The sequence below is a fragment of the Cladophialophora bantiana genome (genome assembly GCF_000835475.1).
Source record: "Cladophialophora bantiana CBS 173.52 unplaced genomic scaffold supercont1.4, whole genome shotgun sequence".
NCBI lineage: Eukaryota > Fungi > Ascomycota > Eurotiomycetes > Chaetothyriales > Herpotrichiellaceae > Cladophialophora > Cladophialophora bantiana.
This window is the reverse complement of record NW_015971578.1, coordinates 1,267,639-1,287,748: the sequence shown is the minus strand read 5'-3', so window position 1 is coordinate 1,287,748 and position 20,110 is coordinate 1,267,639. Positions and strand designations below refer to the sequence as shown.

General features: G+C 52.3%; 7 protein-coding genes across 7 annotated transcripts; 3 read left to right on the top strand and 4 right to left on the bottom strand.

Moving 5' to 3' along the window:
* Positions 1–457: 457 nt before the first annotated feature.
* Positions 458–2,704, bottom strand: Z519_03241 (uncharacterized protein; the record flags this gene model as incomplete). The annotated part of the gene is made up of 1 exon (XM_016760993.1): positions 458–2,704. One exon carries the CDS (start codon positions 2,702–2,704, stop codon positions 458–460), a length of 2,247 nt encoding a protein of 748 aa, XP_016622843.1.
* Positions 2,705–3,590: 886 nt separating this feature from the next.
* Z519_03240 (uncharacterized protein) lies at positions 3,591–4,544 on the bottom strand (the record flags this gene model as incomplete). Its single annotated transcript, XM_016760992.1, has 1 exon — positions 3,591–4,544. One exon carries the CDS (start codon positions 4,542–4,544, stop codon positions 3,591–3,593), a length of 954 nt encoding a protein of 317 aa, XP_016622842.1.
* An 819-nt stretch (positions 4,545–5,363) lies between these two features.
* On the top strand, positions 5,364–7,103 carry Z519_03239 (uncharacterized protein; the record flags this gene model as incomplete). The annotated part of the gene is made up of 1 exon (XM_016760991.1): positions 5,364–7,103. One exon carries the CDS (start codon positions 5,364–5,366, stop codon positions 7,101–7,103), a length of 1,740 nt encoding a protein of 579 aa, XP_016622841.1.
* A 1,290-nt stretch (positions 7,104–8,393) lies between these two features.
* Positions 8,394–16,025, bottom strand: Z519_03238 (uncharacterized protein; the record flags this gene model as incomplete). Its single annotated transcript, XM_016760990.1, has 1 exon — positions 8,394–16,025. The coding sequence occupies one exon, from the start codon at positions 16,023–16,025 to the stop codon at positions 8,394–8,396; it is 7,632 nt and encodes a 2,543-aa protein (XP_016622840.1).
* Positions 16,026–16,901: 876 nt separating this feature from the next.
* Positions 16,902–17,711, top strand: Z519_03237 (uncharacterized protein; the record flags this gene model as incomplete). Its single annotated transcript, XM_016760989.1, has 2 exons — positions 16,902–16,975; positions 17,042–17,711. The coding sequence occupies 2 exons, from the start codon at positions 16,902–16,904 to the stop codon at positions 17,709–17,711; spliced, it is 744 nt and encodes a 247-aa protein (XP_016622839.1).
* A 41-nt stretch (positions 17,712–17,752) lies between these two features.
* Z519_03236 (uncharacterized protein) lies at positions 17,753–18,673 on the bottom strand (the record flags this gene model as incomplete). Its single annotated transcript, XM_016760988.1, has 2 exons — positions 17,753–17,841; positions 17,899–18,673. 2 exons carry the CDS (start codon positions 18,671–18,673, stop codon positions 17,753–17,755), a joined length of 864 nt encoding a protein of 287 aa, XP_016622838.1.
* Positions 18,674–19,121: 448 nt separating this feature from the next.
* Positions 19,122–19,936, top strand: Z519_03235 (uncharacterized protein; the record flags this gene model as incomplete). The annotated part of the gene is made up of 3 exons (XM_016760987.1): positions 19,122–19,282; positions 19,338–19,731; positions 19,793–19,936. 3 exons carry the CDS (start codon positions 19,122–19,124, stop codon positions 19,934–19,936), a joined length of 699 nt encoding a protein of 232 aa, XP_016622837.1.
* Between the last annotated feature and the right edge of the window lie 174 nt (positions 19,937–20,110).

Genomic DNA, 20,110 nt, shown 5'->3' with positions numbered 1-20,110 from the left:
CGATTAGGTGACCGGACTATGGACCAAAGAATGAATGGATGAATGAATGAATGAATGAATGGAAGCGGAAGTCGAGAGACCTACCTACCTACCTAACTGGCTGGCTGGCTGGCTGGCTGGTCACATACGTGGGAGAAATCAAACATGGGGAAAGGGGTGGATGGAAGAGTTATGAATTCCCGAGGTACCACTACTATTCTCCTCTTTCATCTTTCATCTAATACGGAGCACCTATCTATACAAACACACAATTGAAAACACATGGGTTTCGCAAAAACCAATCGGAATTCTAAAATCTAAGAGAGGTCATGCACAGGATCCGCCGCTTCATGTCTCTTGTCACAACACAAGACTCAAAGGGCCGAGAGAGGCTTGCCCGCAAGATCTCTGGCCCGTCTATGTGTGAATGTCATGCCTTGCCTCGCAAAGGAAGCGCCAGGCATGCTGAGGGCTGGGGTCACACGAGGCTCTTCAACATGAATCCGGTCCTTGGCTCGCCCTCGACCGCGACCCTCATCGATTCTCCCTTTATTCTCGTCTCGTTGAATACCCTACGCTCCTCTTCGAACCCGCCGCCCCTTTTGCCAATCTTGTCAATATCTACGGCTTCCCTCTCTGTATTATCGTCTCGAAAAGCGTGCAGGCCCAGCGCTGGCAGGCTGAATCGAAGCGCCAGATCTCGTACATCCACCGTCCTCAAAGCGATATATGCCAATACCGCACTTACCACGCCGAAGACGACATAACACAGACACCCTGCAACGAGGATTGCCAGTGGCACCTTCGGGACTTTCGCCACGAGCAATGGAGTGCGCGTTTGTTCTTGCAGGTTGGTGCGGGACGAGAGGAATGGGCCAATCACGTTCATCACGCGCGATGAATAGCTGTTTGCGAAAACATCGGCAAGCTGTTGCGGGTTGGATTGTAGCGCTGCCTCGAGGATGAAGTCCTGGAGGTCGTTGTCGAAGCTGTCATAACTGCCGTAAATGTTGTATCCATGGAAGATCTCCGCAATCGTACCGTTCGGAGAAGGAGTCAGCGTGTTTACTTGAGCCGAAGAGTTGACCCAGTTGTAGTTGACCAGGTACGTGGTGTACTGGCATCGCAGTGTGAAGTCAATGTACGGCGTAGGGCCTTGGTAGACCCCTGGATCTGAAGACATGTTCACCCCCGCGCGCTGGGCTGTGTCTTGAAAACGTGCAGCAACTCCTACATATACTGGGTTGATAAGATCCGAGTCCTGCATAAAGGGGCCAAGATCCCCGGCTGTGTCGTAGGGGATGCTCAGTCCCTTGTCCATGAAAAATGCGTATTGTAAGGCTGCGCCACGTTTGAATCCCAATGGTGGCACCGAGCTGTCATCGATGAGCATGCCTGTGTCGCTCACATTGGGGGCTTTTCCTAGCACCCCCCAAAAATTCTCGCTGCAGTTGAATTGGCTGTAGTAATCCCCTGGACCGCCGCTGGTCCAGTTGCAGAGGGCGCTAATGGGTTCGCAGGTCGTGATTACGCCGGTAGAATAGGCCTGGAAGTCACGGAAGGGAGACAAATCTGTGCTTTGGGGGATGAGAAGGGCAACCTTTGCAGCCCCTGAGGATGTGACGTTGGACGACTCGTATGATGGCGTGTCGACGAGACGAACTTCGCTGACGTTGGATGTGCCGTGTTGAAGATAAAAGATCTCATTCTGGCCTGAAACGTAGGCATTGTAATCCGTCCCGGCGAGAATCCCATTACGGGAGCATGGCAGGCCAAAGTTGTCGCTGCGGTTGAGGGCGAGACATGCTGACGATAACCCGTACCCATAAGCATGAGCTTCGGACGAGACCGAGATACGGTCGAAGTTGATGGTTGAAGTTGTGTAGTGAAGAGCAGTATCAGCGCCAAAGACAACACAAGCAAGGACAAATGTTAATGTCAAAGTCCGTGCAGCTCGCCGAAGGGCTGGAGGGATGATTATCCCATCTTCTTTCGCGTACGAGAAGTATCTCCTCAGTCTGCCCATTGAGGCCAAGCAAAGGCCGACGAGCAGACTGTATTGATAGGGAGTTGGGAGGTCTTGTTGTTCAGAACGGGTCGAGGAGAGGTACATGAGGAGTGCAGACTGGAAACTTGACAGGTTCATGATGAAGCCAGCAAGAAGAGGTGCCAGAGTCGACGCCCACGAAGCGACAAATGCGATCCGGGTTGCTGAATAATCGACTAGTACAACGGCATGGTCACTCAAGACGTGGGAGTTCGACACTTGGGCAAATAAGCTGTCCTCAGATCTGACTCTGTAGCCGAAGATCAACGCTAGTAGGCCAGCAACAAGGAAGGCCATAGGAAGGATGATAGCCGAGGTGGGGAGGAGGATGGTCTTCCAGAGCGTCCATTTTGGACATCTCAGATCATGGGGTGCAGAAGAGACGGAATAGTACTTTTCGGTCAAGGGCCAATCGTCGGACCGGATGGATGCGGCGTCTTTCAAGGCTGCCACATTCTTCCCCTGGGATGTATCGAAGGTGAAGGCAACGTCCTGGAATGACGCCTGTGACCAAGCTGAGTCGGGTGTCGTTTGTGTATAGCTTCGAGCATCGTCGTTAGAAGGCACCCGTATGCGGTCGCCGTGAGTTAGGATGTCGCTCAGACGCCCAGAGAGCGCATGCGGCGTGTTGTCGGTGAGAGGAGTGACAAATGACCAGAAAGGATTCGTGGAAGCCATGGTGGGAAATTGATGATCAGCATGGACAAGGGTGGTTCATGCTGCTCTGGCCAGATATCCTGACTGGCAGTCCAGATCTTGGATTGAGCACGACCACGAGGGCGAGAAGGGATAATATGGTACTTACCCGTGAAGAGATGTTGCTTTTCGAGCCGTGGCTTGGCTTTGAAAGATACAAACCTGCAACCAACGCTCTAGGATGACCAGGAGTCATAGTTGGGATTCCTGGTAGAGCATGCAGTGTGCGAAAACGCTAACCACATGTCTAGATCCATAATATCCTAGGCCAACTTGTAGCATAGTCGAAGGTGGCTGCTGGTTGCCTTGTGGTCGGCGAGAGCGAATGAGATGAAGTAGAAGGCTGCCTGAAGAAAGCATCTGTATGTTGGACAGGCACCTTCGAGCTTTGATTGGCACACTGAAGGGAGTCGCCGGTTCTCAGCCCTGGGGCTCTGAGAGTCCAAGGGATGAATGGACGGGTTCCTCCTTTGATTGAAGAATGGTGGGTGTGGCGTTTGAGATGGATGATTTTGGCCCCCAGCCCTCGAAATCGCACCATCAGCACAGATGATCCACAAAGCATCAAAAGGACCGCCAAGACCAGCTGGGTCCAAGCCGACACTAGAATAGAGCGTTTGTCTTTGATGACATCCTATTCGTGTGTTGCACAGCAATTCGCCGACCACATCGGACTTGAACCGCTAAGCCAGCTTGCTGCCGAAAGCTGTAGATATCCTGCCTGCATGGACCAAGTGCTCTGGTCCAGCTAAACACAATGTCATGGTGAAACATTTCTTGTTCGCGGGTTTCTGTCTTTTGTATCGGATGCTGAACTACACGTGGCTCGTACCGTCGTCGTCTAACTCACGGGCTTGACCTCTGGGCTTCATAGCACTGGTCGATTCGTTTCCTCGAACTCTCCTATCTCCCCAATTACGCTCTTTAGAATCTCGGGCACAATGACCGCTGCATCCCCCTCAAAGAACCAATCGTCCTTTGTGAGCTCTCTTGCATCGCTGCGGTCCATGTTGATGACAGCAACTCGAGCACCCTTAGCCCTGGCCAGGTTCGTGTAACCGGCAGCGGGGTATACTTTGGCGCTTGTACCAATCACCAGCATGAGGTCGATTTCCTCAGGCCGCTCGAAGTATTCGTTCACATCGCTTATCACGTCTTGGGGCAGGGACTCGCCGAACCACACCACTCCCGGACGAAGCAGATTCTTCTTGCAGGACGGACATTGCGGAAGATCTTCGCGCTTGAGCTCGGGGATCTCCACATCGATATCTGAGATGTCAGCTCCTCGAATCAAAGCGTGTTTCTTTTTCTTCTTCTTCTCGATAGCGGCCTTGAGCTGCGAGTCATCAGCTTCCGGAGGAAGGGCCAGAGCTGGGACGATGGGGTCGGTGAAATCATTTTTGCGACGATAACCACAGCCGTCCTCGTCCCAGCACTTGACATCAAACAGATTACCGTGGAGTAGTTTGAGTTGGGCAGCAGGGTGACCGGCGCGGGGGCTGAGACCATCGACGTTCTGGCTGAGGGTGATGAAATTGGGATTGCGACGGGCCAACTCTGCCAGGGCAAGGTGGGCTCTGTTTGGTTTGGCATTGAGAGCCATGTGCCGGCGGTAAGAATAGAATTGCCAGGATAGACCAGGATCTTGTTCAAAGGCCTCGGGGGTGGCCAGCATGGTGGCATCGTAGGTGCGCCATAGACCTCCAGCGCCACGGAACGTAGGCAAACCACTGGAGGCAGACAGGCCAGCCCCCAACAAGGCAACAATGCGTTTGGATGATAGGAGGTGTTGCACAAAGGAAGCTACGTCGGTTAGAGGCATGTCGGTGGCAGCAAGATGGTTTGGGGGCAGTGGAGATGGCGGGATTCTCTCGGCGTTGAGGGCGTTGCCGTCGCTTTATATGCTGTCGATTGCAGGCGTCAGTGGGAAGACCGAGTCACACGGGCACGGGGAGAAGGGGATGGATGCTGCCTTGGTGCGTCCATCAAGCTGAGGGGATCGGGATCTTGCCAATTTATTGATGGGGGATGGGATGATGGCTGATGGCTGATGGCTGATGGCTGATGGTAATGGTACTGCTACTGCTAACGGTGGTGGTGGAGTGGTGGAGTGGTCGAGGCCTGCAGAGGGTGCGCCGTGCGGGTAACTTACATAACAGGAACAAGACCAGAGACCAGCCTACAGTGGCATGGAGATTACAGCCGCCTATCAAGAGGCCCGCAGCGTGCCACATGGCTCCAATTATGCGGTCACACATTACTTGAGTAGTACCCAGTGTGTATCGTCTGATCGGCCATTCTTTGGATTTCCCCTCTTCCCATAGTTGAATATTCCCATATTATTGTACCACCACGTCCTGAATACCACCAGCATTGCTTCTTCCTCCTCTCCTCCCCCCCCCAGCTCTGCAACCCGGACAGGAACACTCTTTATCCGCCTCAAAGACCCTCTACCGCCAACCCTTCCGCATCTCCCCGGCCGCATCGCGCGCTTATCGCCAATCCCTCCCACCGCCTCCCTCCCGATAACCAAATTTCGCCACCAATGCTCAGAACACCAAATTTATAACATCTCTTGATACCTCCCTCATTTCCGTTGGCCCCGAGGGCGTATACCTCGCAACCAGACCCCCTTAAAAAGATGGAACGTCCAGCGCCGTGCCGCCCGATTCGACGGCGGGTCAACGCTCTGCTCTATGTGAGCCAAAGAATAGGGCCCGAATTGCTCCCCTACCTCCTCCACCATCCTCACCTCAACCTCCGAGTCATTTCGGAAGTCTCCAAGTCCGACTTTCAGCAACACATGGCCTCGGGCGTCAGCCTGGACCACGTAAAGTGGATAGAGAACAAGCCCCAAGATCCGCACCGAAATGAAGTCATGATGTTGGGCCATCGGCTGGCCAGATGGGCCGATTTCATGTTCCTGGCCATCGATGCCGGTATGATTTGCTTGATGCTGAGCGGCTTCACTACCGACGTCCTCCTCCATGTTTTGAGGTGCTGGGATGTGTCAAAGAGAATTGACCTGTTACCCGAGTTGAGCAGGGATCAATTCAGACACCCCATCTGGAACAGGCAGTTGTCTGAACTGCGGCGGAAGTGGGACTGGGTCCGTGTTCTGTCTCCTGCCATTTTCGACTACTTGGAGGATCCTGCGCAGTCGGACACAATTTCTGTCGAGGAAGACCATATCCCAGTATTCCGATGGCAATGGGCTGGTCCCACAGAGATGATCGAGGCAATTGAGAGTGAGGCCCAGTCAGTTCTGCGGACGGCTCATCTCAAGACCAACCCCTCGATCCCAGACTTCCCGCTCTGCAAAACCACGTCTTCCAAACCCCGGCTGCCCAACGAGATCTGGACCATCATTCTGGACCACCTAGCTGACTGGGAACTCGCCACCGCGCTGGGAATCTACACACACCTCCCGGTGCCGCACGAATGGGAACCGCTTGTCCCCAAGCCTGGCTCGTCCAAGTCTGCCTCGCTCGAATACACCATCCTCACCAAACCGGTGCCCCAAGTCCAAAAATACTTCACCACAAACACCTCCTCCAACCCTCCAACCACCTTGTCCCTGATCGCGACAAGACTCATCTTCCGCTTCTCCATGACCGACCTGCTCACCTACTTGGCTCTCCATCAAAAGGACATCTTCTGGACCTCCTTTGGCGTGGCCCTTCTCCCGCACAAGGCATCCTTGATCTACAATTCCCCCACCATCTTGCAATGGTGGAAGGATTGTCCGGCCGTGATCAAGAAGGAATACGGACCCGAAGCCTTGGACGGGGCCTCCCGCGCCGGCTTCGTGGAGGTGTTGGATTGGTGGCTCAATTCGGGCTTGAAACTCACATACACGGAAAAGGCCCTGGAATCGGCCAGCGCCAAAGGGCACGTGGAGGTGCTTGAATGGTGGAAGGAGAACTCCCAGAAAATGGCCGGCACAGATCGCGAGATGCCGCTGAAAGTCGGCAAGAGCATCCTGTTGGCGGCGCAGAGCGGTCGGACGAACTCGATCGAGTGGTGGGAAACGTCGGGCATTCCGTACGCGCACGAAGACGGCGTCGCCCGACTTGCATCCCAACACGGCCACGTCCCCGTGCTGGAGATGTGGCACCGCTTCAAGGGAAGCAAGATGATTTTCGACAACCAGGTCCTCGTCGGGGCCACGAAGAACGGCCACGCTGGCGTCCTGCAGTGGTGGAAGGACGTTAGTCGCAAGACCGGCCTGAGAGTCGAGTACAAGACGTGCGACATCGAGGAGGCCATGGAGGACGCCGTAGGCGGCGGCGGCGAAGGCGAGGTCCGAGAATGGTGGGCGCGCAACGGCTTGAACCTTGGAGTCGGCACAGGCGAGTGGATGAGGGTCAAGACACTGTAAGAAACGAGCATTGTGGACGGATACCACCCCAAAGAGGGGCCCCGAGGCAGAGGAGAAGGCATCTACTCGGAAATCTACTCGACTTTTCGCATTCGCACTCGTTGGCTTTCCCTTCCTTCTATATTCTCGACCTTTTCTGTTTCCTCGTCCCTCCTGCCACTTTTCTCGGGAAAGTGACTTGGCCGAAGTGTTGTGTTGTGCTTGATTGGATTGCCAAAAGTTCGGTGCGAGAACAAATTGTCCGCGCTGGTGCTTGTTGCATCATCTACCTACCCTACTACATCTGCATCTCATCCGTCTGTCTGTCTGTCTCTGTATATCTTCATGCCTCAAGGTGTCAAGCGTGAGGCGTTGGGGTGGAGGCGCCAGGTGTCGCGTAGAATGGCGGACTGGCTTCTTTTCTACGATGGAATGGACATGGACATGGCCACGCCAGCGCTACATAGTGGGTTACTTACATGCCCAGACCCAAGTACATATGGGTGATATGGTGGCAGACGAGATACCAAAATTCACACACACACTCTTTGTCTTGGTCGTTGTAATTCATTTAATCTCATTAGAGTCATGACAGAACAAGGGAACCCGAATTCCTGATTGCCCCCCTTCCTTTCCCGCCTGTCTTGGATTGAAAAAGAAAGGGCTGGATTACGTTCTCATGTGGGCAACCCCCTTTTGATTCCCGCAGATTCCTGGGCATGAAAAACCAGGTCTGTTGCTTGCTTTTCATATTCGTTCGCGTCTCAACCAGCTCCCACAATCCTCTATCAGCTGACATGATCCAAAAGGCCCTTTGTTTCAGCACCATGCATTCGAATCGGGGACACCAATTGACCCTTGCCTGCCCTTGCTGCTTCCAAGCCAGACTCATCTTCGCAGAATGCCCGAAGTCTGAATTCAATCAGCTTCGTTTTGTTTTGAACTGTAGAGACCCCCTTTCATCTCCGGAACAGAAGACCATAAAAGACTGACCGCAAAGAAATAGCCCACAGCAACCACGCCTCCCATGTTCACATTCACCATTTTGCACGTTGCGCCATTCCAATTCCTCAAACAGGGAAGCTCGCATTGCTCATTATCCTTCGTCTTTCGCCATTGGGGACCTGTCCGCTGGATCTCGTAAAGCATATACCTTTCGGTATCCCAGATCAATCCATCAACGCCCTTCCTGCGTGCACAGAGTACCTGAAAGAAATTCTTCTAATCAATGACGCCGAAAGTTGCGCCTGGTTCAATGTTCCTAGTCCCTTAGCAGTATCGCATGCCCAACAGTGTTTTGTGCGTATGATCTCACGGGCTAAGCGGATCTTCGTAATCCTCAGCGCTCAATTCGGCCAGTTCACTGCTATTGTCCTGCCAATCAGCCGAGCTCAATGTCTCGATCGCCGTTTCAGCTTTGGTTCTCAGTGCGAGCATGGTGTTCTGGATTTCGCTCATCTTCTCCTCCTGGATCGGGTTGTCCAGTTCGAAGTATTGTAGACAATGCTCCACCACATCGATCAATTGGCTGACCTGGCCGGGCTGGAGCGTGCCGCTCTCTCGGCTACGAGGATTCAAGAAGGTGGTCTGCACGAAGTTGGAACAACTAGACGCCAACTCCTGCACAGCCGTGACAAGTGTCGAGTAGAGTCGGGGGTCTTGAAGCCCGGTCTCTTGTAGAGGGTTGAACAGGATGCGTCTGAGCAAGTCCACGGTTCCGAGGCGGATGTTGAATTGACCTTCATTGGGCGCGAGCAAAAACGTCGGTGCCCATTGGTGCACCGTCTGCAGTACTAGGTCCTCTAGGAAACCAACAGGGAAGCTTAGGTGGACATTTTCCACCTTCAACAAGGCGTCGACAAACTCGAAATATTCCCGGCCATACTCAACGCCTACCGTTGCGATACTTTCTAGTGCGGGTTGCACGAGGTCGAATATCTGATTCTCTGAGCGACAATACTCGCAGAAGGTTAGGACTGATCGCAGGAAGCTGCTGGCGGTGTTGATACTACGATCATTGAGTCCATTCACCAGAAGGTTGGAGAGAGCACCAGCAAGTCGTCGGTCTGCAGAGAACAGTTCGATGAGACTGTCCACCGTTGCCGGATTTTGCCGCCCTGCTATCAAACGCCTGAGCCATTCCAAATTGGGGGGGATTTTGTTCAACCCCAGAAGTTCAATTTCCGGGCCAGTCAAACCAATCTTCTTGTCATAGTGGCGATACTCTCCCTCTGCAGGCAGGTGGAAGTCGATTCGCAAGAGGAGGCTCACAAAGAAGCGGATGAGCACTGGGTGGTTGAAGGGCCGGTTCCTTTCTCGAGCACTCAAATACATTGTGTATCGCGCCTTGAGCTTCCTGGACAAGGGGAACTCGGCAGGATTATTCAGGTGCATCATGATTATGTCGATACATTTTTCCAGAAATTCTTCTTCCAGGATCCAGATGGTTTCCTCGTCACCCAGTCGTTGGATGGTGTACAAGAGACCAAAATAGTCCGGCCAACAACGACCTGCTTTGGTTACCACGTCCCACAATTGAGATAGCTGGCCGAGACAGTTCTGGAGCCAAGCGCCATACTCCGCCGTCAATTTCTCATATGCCTGACCAGACTCCATCTCGTTCTTCAACGAATGAAGTCGAGTAAAAACGACACAGAATAGGTTGGCAAAAGACTTCCGGACTGTTTGATACGGGCTGCGGACGACCACGTCTTCCAGTACTCTGTTGTTCTGAAACCAGTGAGCTATTGTTCTTGCGCACTCTTGGCACTGCTGTGTATAAGTGAGAAGGACGCAAATGGTCTCTTCGAATGATGGCTGTTCTTTGAAGCGAGACGATACCGAACGTACATAGTCCAGAACCATTTCGATCACAGCCGTTTCGAGCGTGTGATCTTCACTGCATTTGTCCACGCCCTGCGGCATACGTTCAAGGAGCTTCTGAACGAATTGCGCATGCGAAGCGTCCTGTGCGCAGTAAGACCGCAGGAAGAGCTCATTTTGTTGAGCTATGTGTTGCTCTAGTCGATGCGGCAACGGAATGCGAACAGGGTTTATAACATCGTGCGCACGATACTGCTCCTCGACCTTGCGAATGCTCAATGTCCTCTGGTAGAACAGCATGTACGCGCTGTAGAACTTCGGAAGATGATAAAAGCCAGTATCTGAAGTGCCTCCAAAGCAGTTGTCACGCATCTGGTTGGTGTCGAAGACACCTACGTCTTGGTCATTGAACTGCACCCAGGAATCGTGGACAGGTTTTACTGACGGTCGCTGGCGGATAAACGAATAGTAATGACCAGAGTCTGCTGTACCAGAGTGGACGATGACACCAGTGAGCTGAAAGTAGTCTGGGTCCCCCGGTTGTTGCTCATCACTAAGTCTTGCGAGAGTATACGGCGCAATATCGAGCGTGTCGGGGAACTGGAACTCGTCGTTAACCTTTGTTCGCATCCCGGTCATGATGTCGTAATCGAAACGCTTGAGGTTGAATATCAGATTGTCGGGTACGTCTTTCAGGCAGGCACGCTTGACAGCATCCACGTGACGCCCGCAAGATGTGCAGGAATATTTGTTTTCGCCCTGAAGAACTTCTCCTTCGACGTAGGCACGAAGGCTGTCTTCTAAACGAGCTTTTCCCTTGATCTCTACTTGGACAGCAGAAAAGGGCTCCAGTCGCTCCGAGATATGGTCGCACTCCTTCGATTTGACTTGCTGAACCAACTGCCCTCCGTACATCGACTTGAATGCCGCCCTGGCAGAAGGATCAATCTGACTCTCGAGGCGATCAAAGAGCAAGTTGAAAAACTCATCTACATCCATCTGCACCGAGACATCAATTTGCTCGCCTTCATACGTCGTGATTGCTTCAACCGCCATCGAAGGGTCAATGGACTTTTCATAGGAATTTTGCATATATGCAAAGACTTTTGCGAGTTCCAGGACGAGTTTCTGTTTCGACTCATCCGAGCTCAGCATGTTCAAGAAGAACTCTCGGAATTGCACGTTCATGAAGAGTTGGGAAAACAACGAGTTGAGGTAGCACGTGTTCGACAGATTTCGTAGCCCGGCGTACCCAACCTCTGTGCGGAGATTCTGGCGATCATGTGAATAAATGGGTTCAAAAAAGTCTGGGGGTAGTAGGTCGTCCCCCAACTTGGTGACCACTGTCGCGAGCTCTCGTGGGCCTTGACACAGAGCAAGAATGAGATTGTAAAGGTTTTCCCGTACGGTACTATCCAAGACCGGCAATCTCGAGTTCTTGTCCATCCCGGCCCCATTGTCAGAAAGGGGTGGAAACAGGAACAGCGTAATGATCTGCTCGATGATCTGGTTGCCAGCAGGAAGTGCATTTGACACCTTCAGCAGTTTGCAACTTTCGAGGAGCAACTTGGTGAGACAGGCAACCACATGATCTCTTAGGGGTTGACCAACAATCTCGACGTGGTCATGTCTCAGGAGAATGGAGATCCACTGGTCAAAATATTGATTGAGGGTCTCAACAGGAAAAGACTTGCCTATTCTCCTTAGGATGGCAAGCATTGTCTCGCAGACTTCGGCGCACCGCTCAGGCTGCAAACAGGCGGGAGGCACGATGTCCGCTAAGGCGGTCCACAAATGAGAGAGGCAGCTTTCAATGGAAGCAGGTGGGAAGCGAGATCGTGGTGCTCTTGGATTGTTGATTTTCAGGTATAGCTTTGTTCCAACAGCGCCAGTCAAACCGACCACAACCTCGAGGAGTGAATGTCGTACCTCGACTCGAGGATCTTGGACGAAAGCAGTGATGATCAAGTCCTTGAAACCGGCTTCAGTATCGACATAAGTCCAAATTCGATCATCATGCAAGCACGCTTCGATGAATGTTTCCAAGACAAGTTTCACCATGGCTGAGGATGAGATCTCATCCATACTGGTTGTGTAGCTCTCCAGGGCAAAGCGCAGTAACCGTGAGGATTGCACCGCGAACTCTTGGTGGTCTACGACATACTCGCGGGACGTTTCTGCGGGGACCTTGGCTCTGAATGCCAGAAGAAGTGCTTCCATCAGACTGTGTGCAGTCGACATCTGGAGCCCATCTGAGGGGTTGTTCAACTCCAATTTGGGTAGGACCTGCACGATAGTCTGAATGCTGTAAATGAGAAATTGGCAGTCTGGATTTGAGCTGAACGACTCATCCTCGATGCAAGATCGCAAAGCTCTGGCGCAGTACAAAAGCTTGAAAGGTTTTCCTGGAGGCAGAAGTTCCGTTGGTGACCTCTCCCTTGACCGGACGACTCGGACAAGTTCAGTTTGTGCAGAGAAGAGGCTGAGGAACGTGTACACTTCTCGTGACAAACGTTCGTCAGCATCAAGTAGCTCGTAGAGGTCGTCAAAATGATGCATAATTTTGTTGTCAACGGGTGAGGAGGCACGAGTGGCGCGAGTTGGCGGGCTCTCGGGGGTGTTCAAGGTTTTGTGGACAATCAGCAGGCCGGAGGCCACCTTCGACTCTCCAACAGTCGTAGATTGTCCTGCGAGCAACACCTTTTGTCCCATGTTGAAAACTGAGAATTGAGTGAAGCCACTCGCCTCACAAAGATACTTGTGTAATTCGTCGCAAGTGTTCTCAGATCCAACTGTGATTTTTTGCATCTTGTCAGTAATATACTTACTGGCCATGATCTGAATATTGAGCTCTACAACCTCGCCTTTCTTCCCTGGGAAATCCGCCAACCCTTGTACCTGTTGGTCGGGAATGGGACTGTAACGAGGCCGTAATTTCATCCCTTCGAGAAATTTTCGGAGAAACAGTAAAGACCGATCGAAACGCAGTTCTTCGGCGCGTATTTCGTGCTCAGAGGCAATAATCACCATGGCCTCATCTTCGCCGCTCGTGGTACCGTCCGTGTATGACTTGAGTTTAGCTGCAGACGCCATAACCTGTTGAACAGATCGGTCCACGAGAGAAGCATGTGTTGCGTCTATCACGGTTTTCGACCGTCGTGTGACAAGGTTGTTATCCAAATATGTATTGATGATGAAGTCGGTTGCTTGATTCTCGACAGTGTTTGGAGGCGCATCCAACATGACTTTCCACATTCTCTCGATTCCGGGTACCACAATGACATCCTCAGAGTCTGGGATGCTTTCTGTAGTGCGTCGGATTGTATACAGAATCGATACCCTAAGGAACTCCAGTACTTGTTCATTGTAGTCTTGCGGAACTAGCGTTGGCAGGTGTTTCTCGATAATCAAGTCCAAGACGAGGTTCTGATCCTTGTTTTGCTTGGTTCTTATTGCATGGGTCAATGTCTCCCATGCTCTAGCTCTCACGGCAGTAGGCAGTTGTGAGAAGGAATAGAAGGATGTCCACAACGCCTGCACTAGATCCGCTGTGAAGATTTCGGGCACAAACACAATGAAGTAATACAGGCACGCAGAACGGACCTCATACATAGCTTCGATTGATTTGACGGAGACGTTGCGTTCGACCATCAGGTCGAACTGATCTCGTAGGTATGCAAAGTCGGCAACGAGCAGTCCCAATAGGTCGAACTTTTCGGTAGCTTCAGCCACTCCATCTGGTCCCAGCATTGGTAATAAGCAGTGTAAGACCTGAAGATCGCCAGACGCATACTCGGTATGGGCTTGGAGGTTTGCAGCAGCCTCAGACATAATTTGATTCTGCTCTTCCTCGTCAATCGTGGCAAAGTCAGCCTCAGTTCGGCCCAGAGCTAGTACATTAGTCAGGTGTTGAGCAAAGTCCCGCCGAATCTGAGGCGCTTGTTCAAGAGACGCGTTCTCCTCCATCGAGGCTTCTCGCAGCAATCGGATGCACAACTTCCGTGTTATTGGATCTGTGGCAAATGGAACATGCGGAGGTGATATACCGGTCTTGGATCTGATGTTTTCAAGAAGAAGCGCCGCGAACTGCATAACGTGCGGATCAAATCGCTGAAAGGGGTAGTCTGCCAATTTTCGGCAGATGTAGTAAAGTGCATGAAGGTCATATACAGTAAAACACATTTGGAGAAGATTGAAGACCTCATGAGCAGTTCGTGGGTCTTGGCTCTCGACGATCGTTCTCCAGATATTGTCCGTCTCGACGTCCGTGTAAGTCCCAGAGACGCAGAGGAAACCAACTACGTTGTGGGCTCGGCGAATCAGTTGGGGGTGAGAGTCGACACCGACGATATAGTCCACCAATTGATTCTCCTTGATGAATTTGACCAAAAAGCGTACCAATGGATGTGTCGTTGCAGGCTGTGGGTGGCCACTAATATGCTCTTTGAATACTTGAACAAGTTCAGTGGACATGCTGTCAACGCCAGAAACTCGAAGTTCCATCCGTCCGTTGGTTATGAATTTCCGAAGTGTTTTGAACTTCCAGGCATACGGCATCGTGCTGGGGAGATCGGTGAGATCAGAGTCCGCGAAGCCAACTCCAGCCGAAGAGATAATGTCCTGGCCTATCTGTGGGATCTCGACTGCAATCGTAGACACCATTGGATTCAGGAGGTCAATTATTTTTCCCGCTGTCTCTAGATTGAGCCATGCAGCTTGCTTCACGATGGCGTGCTGAATGGCATTGTCTGCTTGCAAAATGATTTCTGCGGCACCGTTGCGGATGTGATCGAGCTGTGAGAAGGCCGTGTAAACAAAGTTTGTCTCGATATTGCACACGTTGGAGATGGGAGCCATGATGCAGTTGGTCACTGAGAGCAAATTGTGGAAATGTCGAAAGAAGTCGCTTCGCTTGGGTAAAACTGCACATATTTCCGACAGGAGGGCGGAGATGGATGGCAACAAGGAGACTGTGGATGGGTTCCCGAGGCGATCGATGACGAGGGTGTAGAAATGGGTCCGATCGAAGTTGTGTGCACGAGACAACGCGTCGTAGAAGGGGATCCGCACCGACAGGATCCAAGTCATAGGCTGTAGGTAAGGCGCACACGACAAGCTGAAAGACTTCAAACCACGCAGTTCTGTATCATCAGAGAACACGCGTAGTCTCCGAGTGTCGAGGTCGATCAGAAGCTTTGCAATTTGAGCGAAGGCAACGAAGAAGTCGACGAGGTCTTCGGTCCGAGCTCCGGGAGGTGGGCCAGCCTCTCGTCGCAGAAGGCCTTCGATGAGATCTGGGAGTCGGAACCAGAATTCCTTCTCCTCTTCAACCAGTCTCGCGGTGAGCTCATCACAGACGGTGACAAACTCGATCATCCAGTCCTTGACTTGACGGAATATTGCCCCATTCTGTCCACCAGCGTGTTGGAAAATTTCCGATATGCGGCCAATCACTCTATGAGTGTTTCCTGATGACCATTCTTGAGAAAATGGGAACGTCCGATTTACGTAACCTGGTGGAACTGTCTTCAGGGCTGGTGGAGAGGACCTCCGGCCACTGATGCGACCGGTCCACTTCGTCTCGTTCGGATCTTGGTCAAAGTCTTCGGGCTCAGCAATCTCAATTTCAGGACTCTTGCTCGGCGAGGAAGGTATCGAGATAATCTCTGCCGAGTCCATCGGACGACGTTGGGGAGCAGAGTCGGTGTTGTCGTCTTTCTCTGCGTCCGCACAAACAGTGGGGGCGTCTGAGAGCGAGGAATTGGATGGCATGGCAGGCTCTCCGGCCTCAATATTTGGTTGCGTAACCGACTGAGATGATAACGGGCGGGTATTAATGGTGACCTTGCTGGTAGGAGAGATGAGAGCTGTAGGGGCTGCCGTTCTGGGAGGCAACGGAGGGGTTCTGACGACAGCTCTTTCCTCATCGATGTTTGCAAGGACGACTGGCACAGAAAGTGCGGGGTTGGAGTTGTCTCGCTGTAGATCCGACATGACATGCGTCCCATCAGGCTTGGTATCACTCAGCCTTGGGCGCTTGTGCTCATGCTCAGGCAGCTCAGAACCTTCGGTTGAGTCGCTTCGATTGCGGATGGAAGAGTCGGATATTGAGGACGACATGTTACGAGAGTCGCATTTGGAAGCCCGCAAGAGCGGTAGGTCCGCAACCAAAAGAGAGGAAGAGAGACACAGAGAGCGGTGAATACGAAACTGACTGGAGAGTGAAGGAGTGGTTGAGATGAGGCAGTGAGAGGTCTTGGCAAAAGCTGTAGAAGGCCGCCACTTAGGAACAAGGCAAACGGGGCGGGCGACAGCGGTGCCTGATTTTCACCTTGACATCAAACGAGAGAGGGCAGATGGGTGTTCACTGCACGGCCAGCAGTGATGGAGATAGATGAATGTCGATTGGAGCCATGTCTGTCGTCGAGTAGGGACGGTTGGCGGACAGCAGAGACAGAAGGGGGTTTTCAGTGCGGTGGTGGTGAGGCGGGGCCCAGATGTGAGTCTTAGGCAACTGTCACCACAAGGGGATAGGGGGATAAGGGTATGCAAAGACGGGTAGGGGAAGAGTCAAGGGAATCAACCCTATGGATAAACCAAAGTAGAATGAATTTGTTCTGAGGATGGGCGATGGAGAGAGTCGTCTGGATGGTGGTTTTGTGAGGCGGATGGTCGTTGGACAGAGATGGACCAGGCTCGCAGGCTGCCGTTGACCAAGGTTGTCCTAGACGAAGTGGTAGTAAGTGGTAGGGGCTAAGAGGACCCGGCACACCTGCTAATTGGCGGTCGGCGATCCGTCGTCAGTCGTCACCAGAGTCACCAAAAGTCACCAAACGCGTCTGGCGGCGCGTGAGAAAGAAGGAGGGGGCCTTCCCAGCTGGTGGCCCTCTCACACGTCATCCTCCCTTTGCGCCTTTCGTGTTCTTGGATTTTTTTTTTTTGGCTCCACCACCATCGCGTGCGTTGGGATGCGTTTGGATTTGATTGCTACTAGCCATGGACAAACAAAACAAAACTCCGACTACAACAACCGTTCACGCTTTGTCACTTCCATATCCAGAGCCACAATGGTATCTACCTGTCATCAAAACATAATCCTGCGAGCTTCCGCCGACTAACACAAATCCGTCTGCCAGGCCCACCATCTCTCCTGACACTGAGCAGGCACTCCTGCAGCTCCTCCTCCGGCTGCTGCAGCCCATTGGCGAGTTCAGACGCGACCAGGTTGCCCGTTCCAAGGGCAAGGGAAGAGCTGGAAAGGTGAACAAGACACAAGAAGACTCTCTGCCAGAATGGATGCCCGATATCTACGACCACCTCACGGTCGGATTCAATAGCACAGTGCGCAGACTTGAATCCCTAGCCCGCGGCCGGAAGCCCCAACTCCTATCTCAACACACAGACGCCGACCTATTGGGACATTCACGTGCAAATCTCTTCGTGGTATTTATTTGCCGCCAGAACTTTCCGGACGTAATGACATCCTCCCTTCCTTTGCTGATAGCAACCTCAGCTCCCAAGGTCGCTAGGGCCAGACTGGTGGAATGGTCTTCACAGGCTGAAGAGAAGCTGGCTCAAGCGCTGCACCAGCCTCGTGTTGGCGTGCTCGGCATCGAGGAGGGGGCACCTGGTACTGAAAACCTGCTGCGGTGTGTACGAGAAACCGTTGACGCGGTTGATGTCCCCTGGCTCGACCAAACATCCACGCCCATATACCAATCCGTCAACATCCAAACCGTCGAGTCAGTCCCCAAGTCCAATGCCGCAGTCCGGGGTCGCAAGCGGAAGAATCCCGGAGACGGCTGAAACCGATTGACACTTACAGTCCTTTAAGACTGACGGAAAACTCATCGAATGAAGGGGATGCGGACCGGAACACGTTTGCGGTAGTCAATGTAGTCTTCGGCGAAAAAAGAGACAAGATGCCTTTCTTCATCTGTGATCGAAATATCAGCAAGGCAGGGTGAGAAGAACGGATGCAGCAACAACGCACGAATAATTCGGTGGTGGAAGAACTTCCACAACACCACAGCATATATTACAAAGCAAATGCGATTTCCCAGCAGCAGCTGCGTTCCAAGCCCCCACCAGAAAAATCCAAAGTAGGATGGGTGTCTTGAAAAGGCATAAACACCACCCGTCACGAGGACATGGTCAGCTTTCTTCGTCCATTGCACAACATGGTTGAAATTGGTCTTTGCCTGTCGCATGGCGGCGCTTCTGACAAGTTGTCCCACGACGATCAAAGTGGCACCCAGTCCAACTGTGATGGAGGTAGGAATCGATGGAAGGATCCTGGGGATATGAAATGGCAGCCCCAGCCATCTGGGCGCGTAGTCAGAATACAGCCAATACCGAATCAGCAACTCAAGCGTGGCAGAAGCGTGGGCGGCGGCATAGCCAATGCCATTTGACAGCAGCAGGAAGGACGAGATCGAGGCATCCGGTGGATTATATCTTGCTGTCATATCGAACTCGAGGTAGTGGAAAATGGCTAGTGTTGCAATGAAGCACGGTGCCCTCCATAGGCCATTGCCCCAGTATGCCAACTCCAATGTTAGGACCGTAGAAATGCCCAACGCAATGCCTAACCCAAAGGCACGAATCGAAACCCCTGACAGTGCCCGTTTGCCCCCAGGCAGGTATGGTGGTGGGATGTACATGGGTGACAAGTTTGTTCGAGCACTACCGTTGATATGTTCTTGAATCCGGTCCCTAGGGAATTCATGGATGATTCCCGGAGAACTGGGCGCTGAGGAGTCGGACATGGTCTCAAATTGCAGTAGCTGCGAGTAGCTGGATGGCTGGTTTAAGGGGATGATGTTATCTGACAGTTGTTGCAGTCAAAGAGCCCACATTTCAAGGCCCGTCACAAAGGACATTTTTAAAATAACCAAACAAATGAGTGTGTCAAAAGGGAATGCATGGGCTGGAAGAACAATAGCAAGAGAACGGCTTGCGGCTTGCGAGATTCTCAAAGCGTCTGCAGAATTGTGTCATCAGACTCTCCTCAAAGAGGCTTGAAACTAGGGGGAAAAAAGGCCGGCTGGCTTTATCGCATCAATGATTTTCCGTTCCGGGGTCGTTTCTGTTTGACTGCCTGCCAGTTTACCTCGTACTCGGTACATGTACTTCTACCAGGTAAAGGAAGGTCTTCCTCTCATCAGTCACTCTGCGTTAAATACAGGTTAAATACAGTGGGCATCGTCTCACAAGATGCTCGACCATCCAGAGTGGCAGAGGGCCCAACGAGGCGAGCTATATCATGCTTTTGTCCCCGAACTCATCGCCGCTCGAGATCGATGCAAGCAAGCTTGTAACAAGTTAAATTCCTCAGCCTGGATAACGCGCCGCAGAGCCATTGAACTGTGGAGAGAGTAGGTCAGCGAGAGACTGCTTAGCCATGGTCTAATGTCTATGTCAGCTTCACAGAATCACCAACGACACTCGCTCCCTTCCACCCCAGCAGGCATCTTTGGTAGAAGACAAGCTCTTCGAGAAGGAGCCGTCCGTCGTCGGCCTGATCCATGCCGACTACGGCTTCAATATCGTGCTGGGCAAAGGAGCACAATTGAATTTGAACTCTTCGTTTGTCGACACCTGCCCCATCCGCATTGGAGCCCGTACCTTGGTCGCGCCGAACTGCAGCTTCTCCTCAGGAACGCATCCCCTTGACCCGGCACTCAAGAACAGAACGAATGGTCCCGAGCTTGGGAAGAAGATAAATGTTGGCGAAGACTGCTGGCTGGGACGAAATGTTATTATCTTGCCAGGGGTGACGATCGGGCCAGGCTGCACTGTTGGAGCCGCAAGCGTGGTAACAAAAGTATCAATCCTTGAGAATCCACCTCCTCTTGCATAGATCCTTCTTTCTAACCCTTGGGCAGGGCATCCCTGGTTTCCACGCAGCGGCGGGAAATCCTGCCAGGATTTTGAGAAAGATCCAAACTCCAATGGACCCAACTCAAGATATCTCGAGGCCGCCAAAACAAGAAAGAGAGCAGGGAGCAGAAGGTGTGACGACTGAGTGATAAATGTTTCCCCGAATTAGTCGACAGTCCTATTTCTTCCATCAGCCTGCTTCCGGATCCTCTGCCTGCTAGGTAATCTTCTAATCACCGACAGTATTGCTCAGGTGGCGAGTTCAACGTCGATAAATGAAGAACTGCCGTTGTGGGTATCCTATAATATTCTAGGCGTCTCTG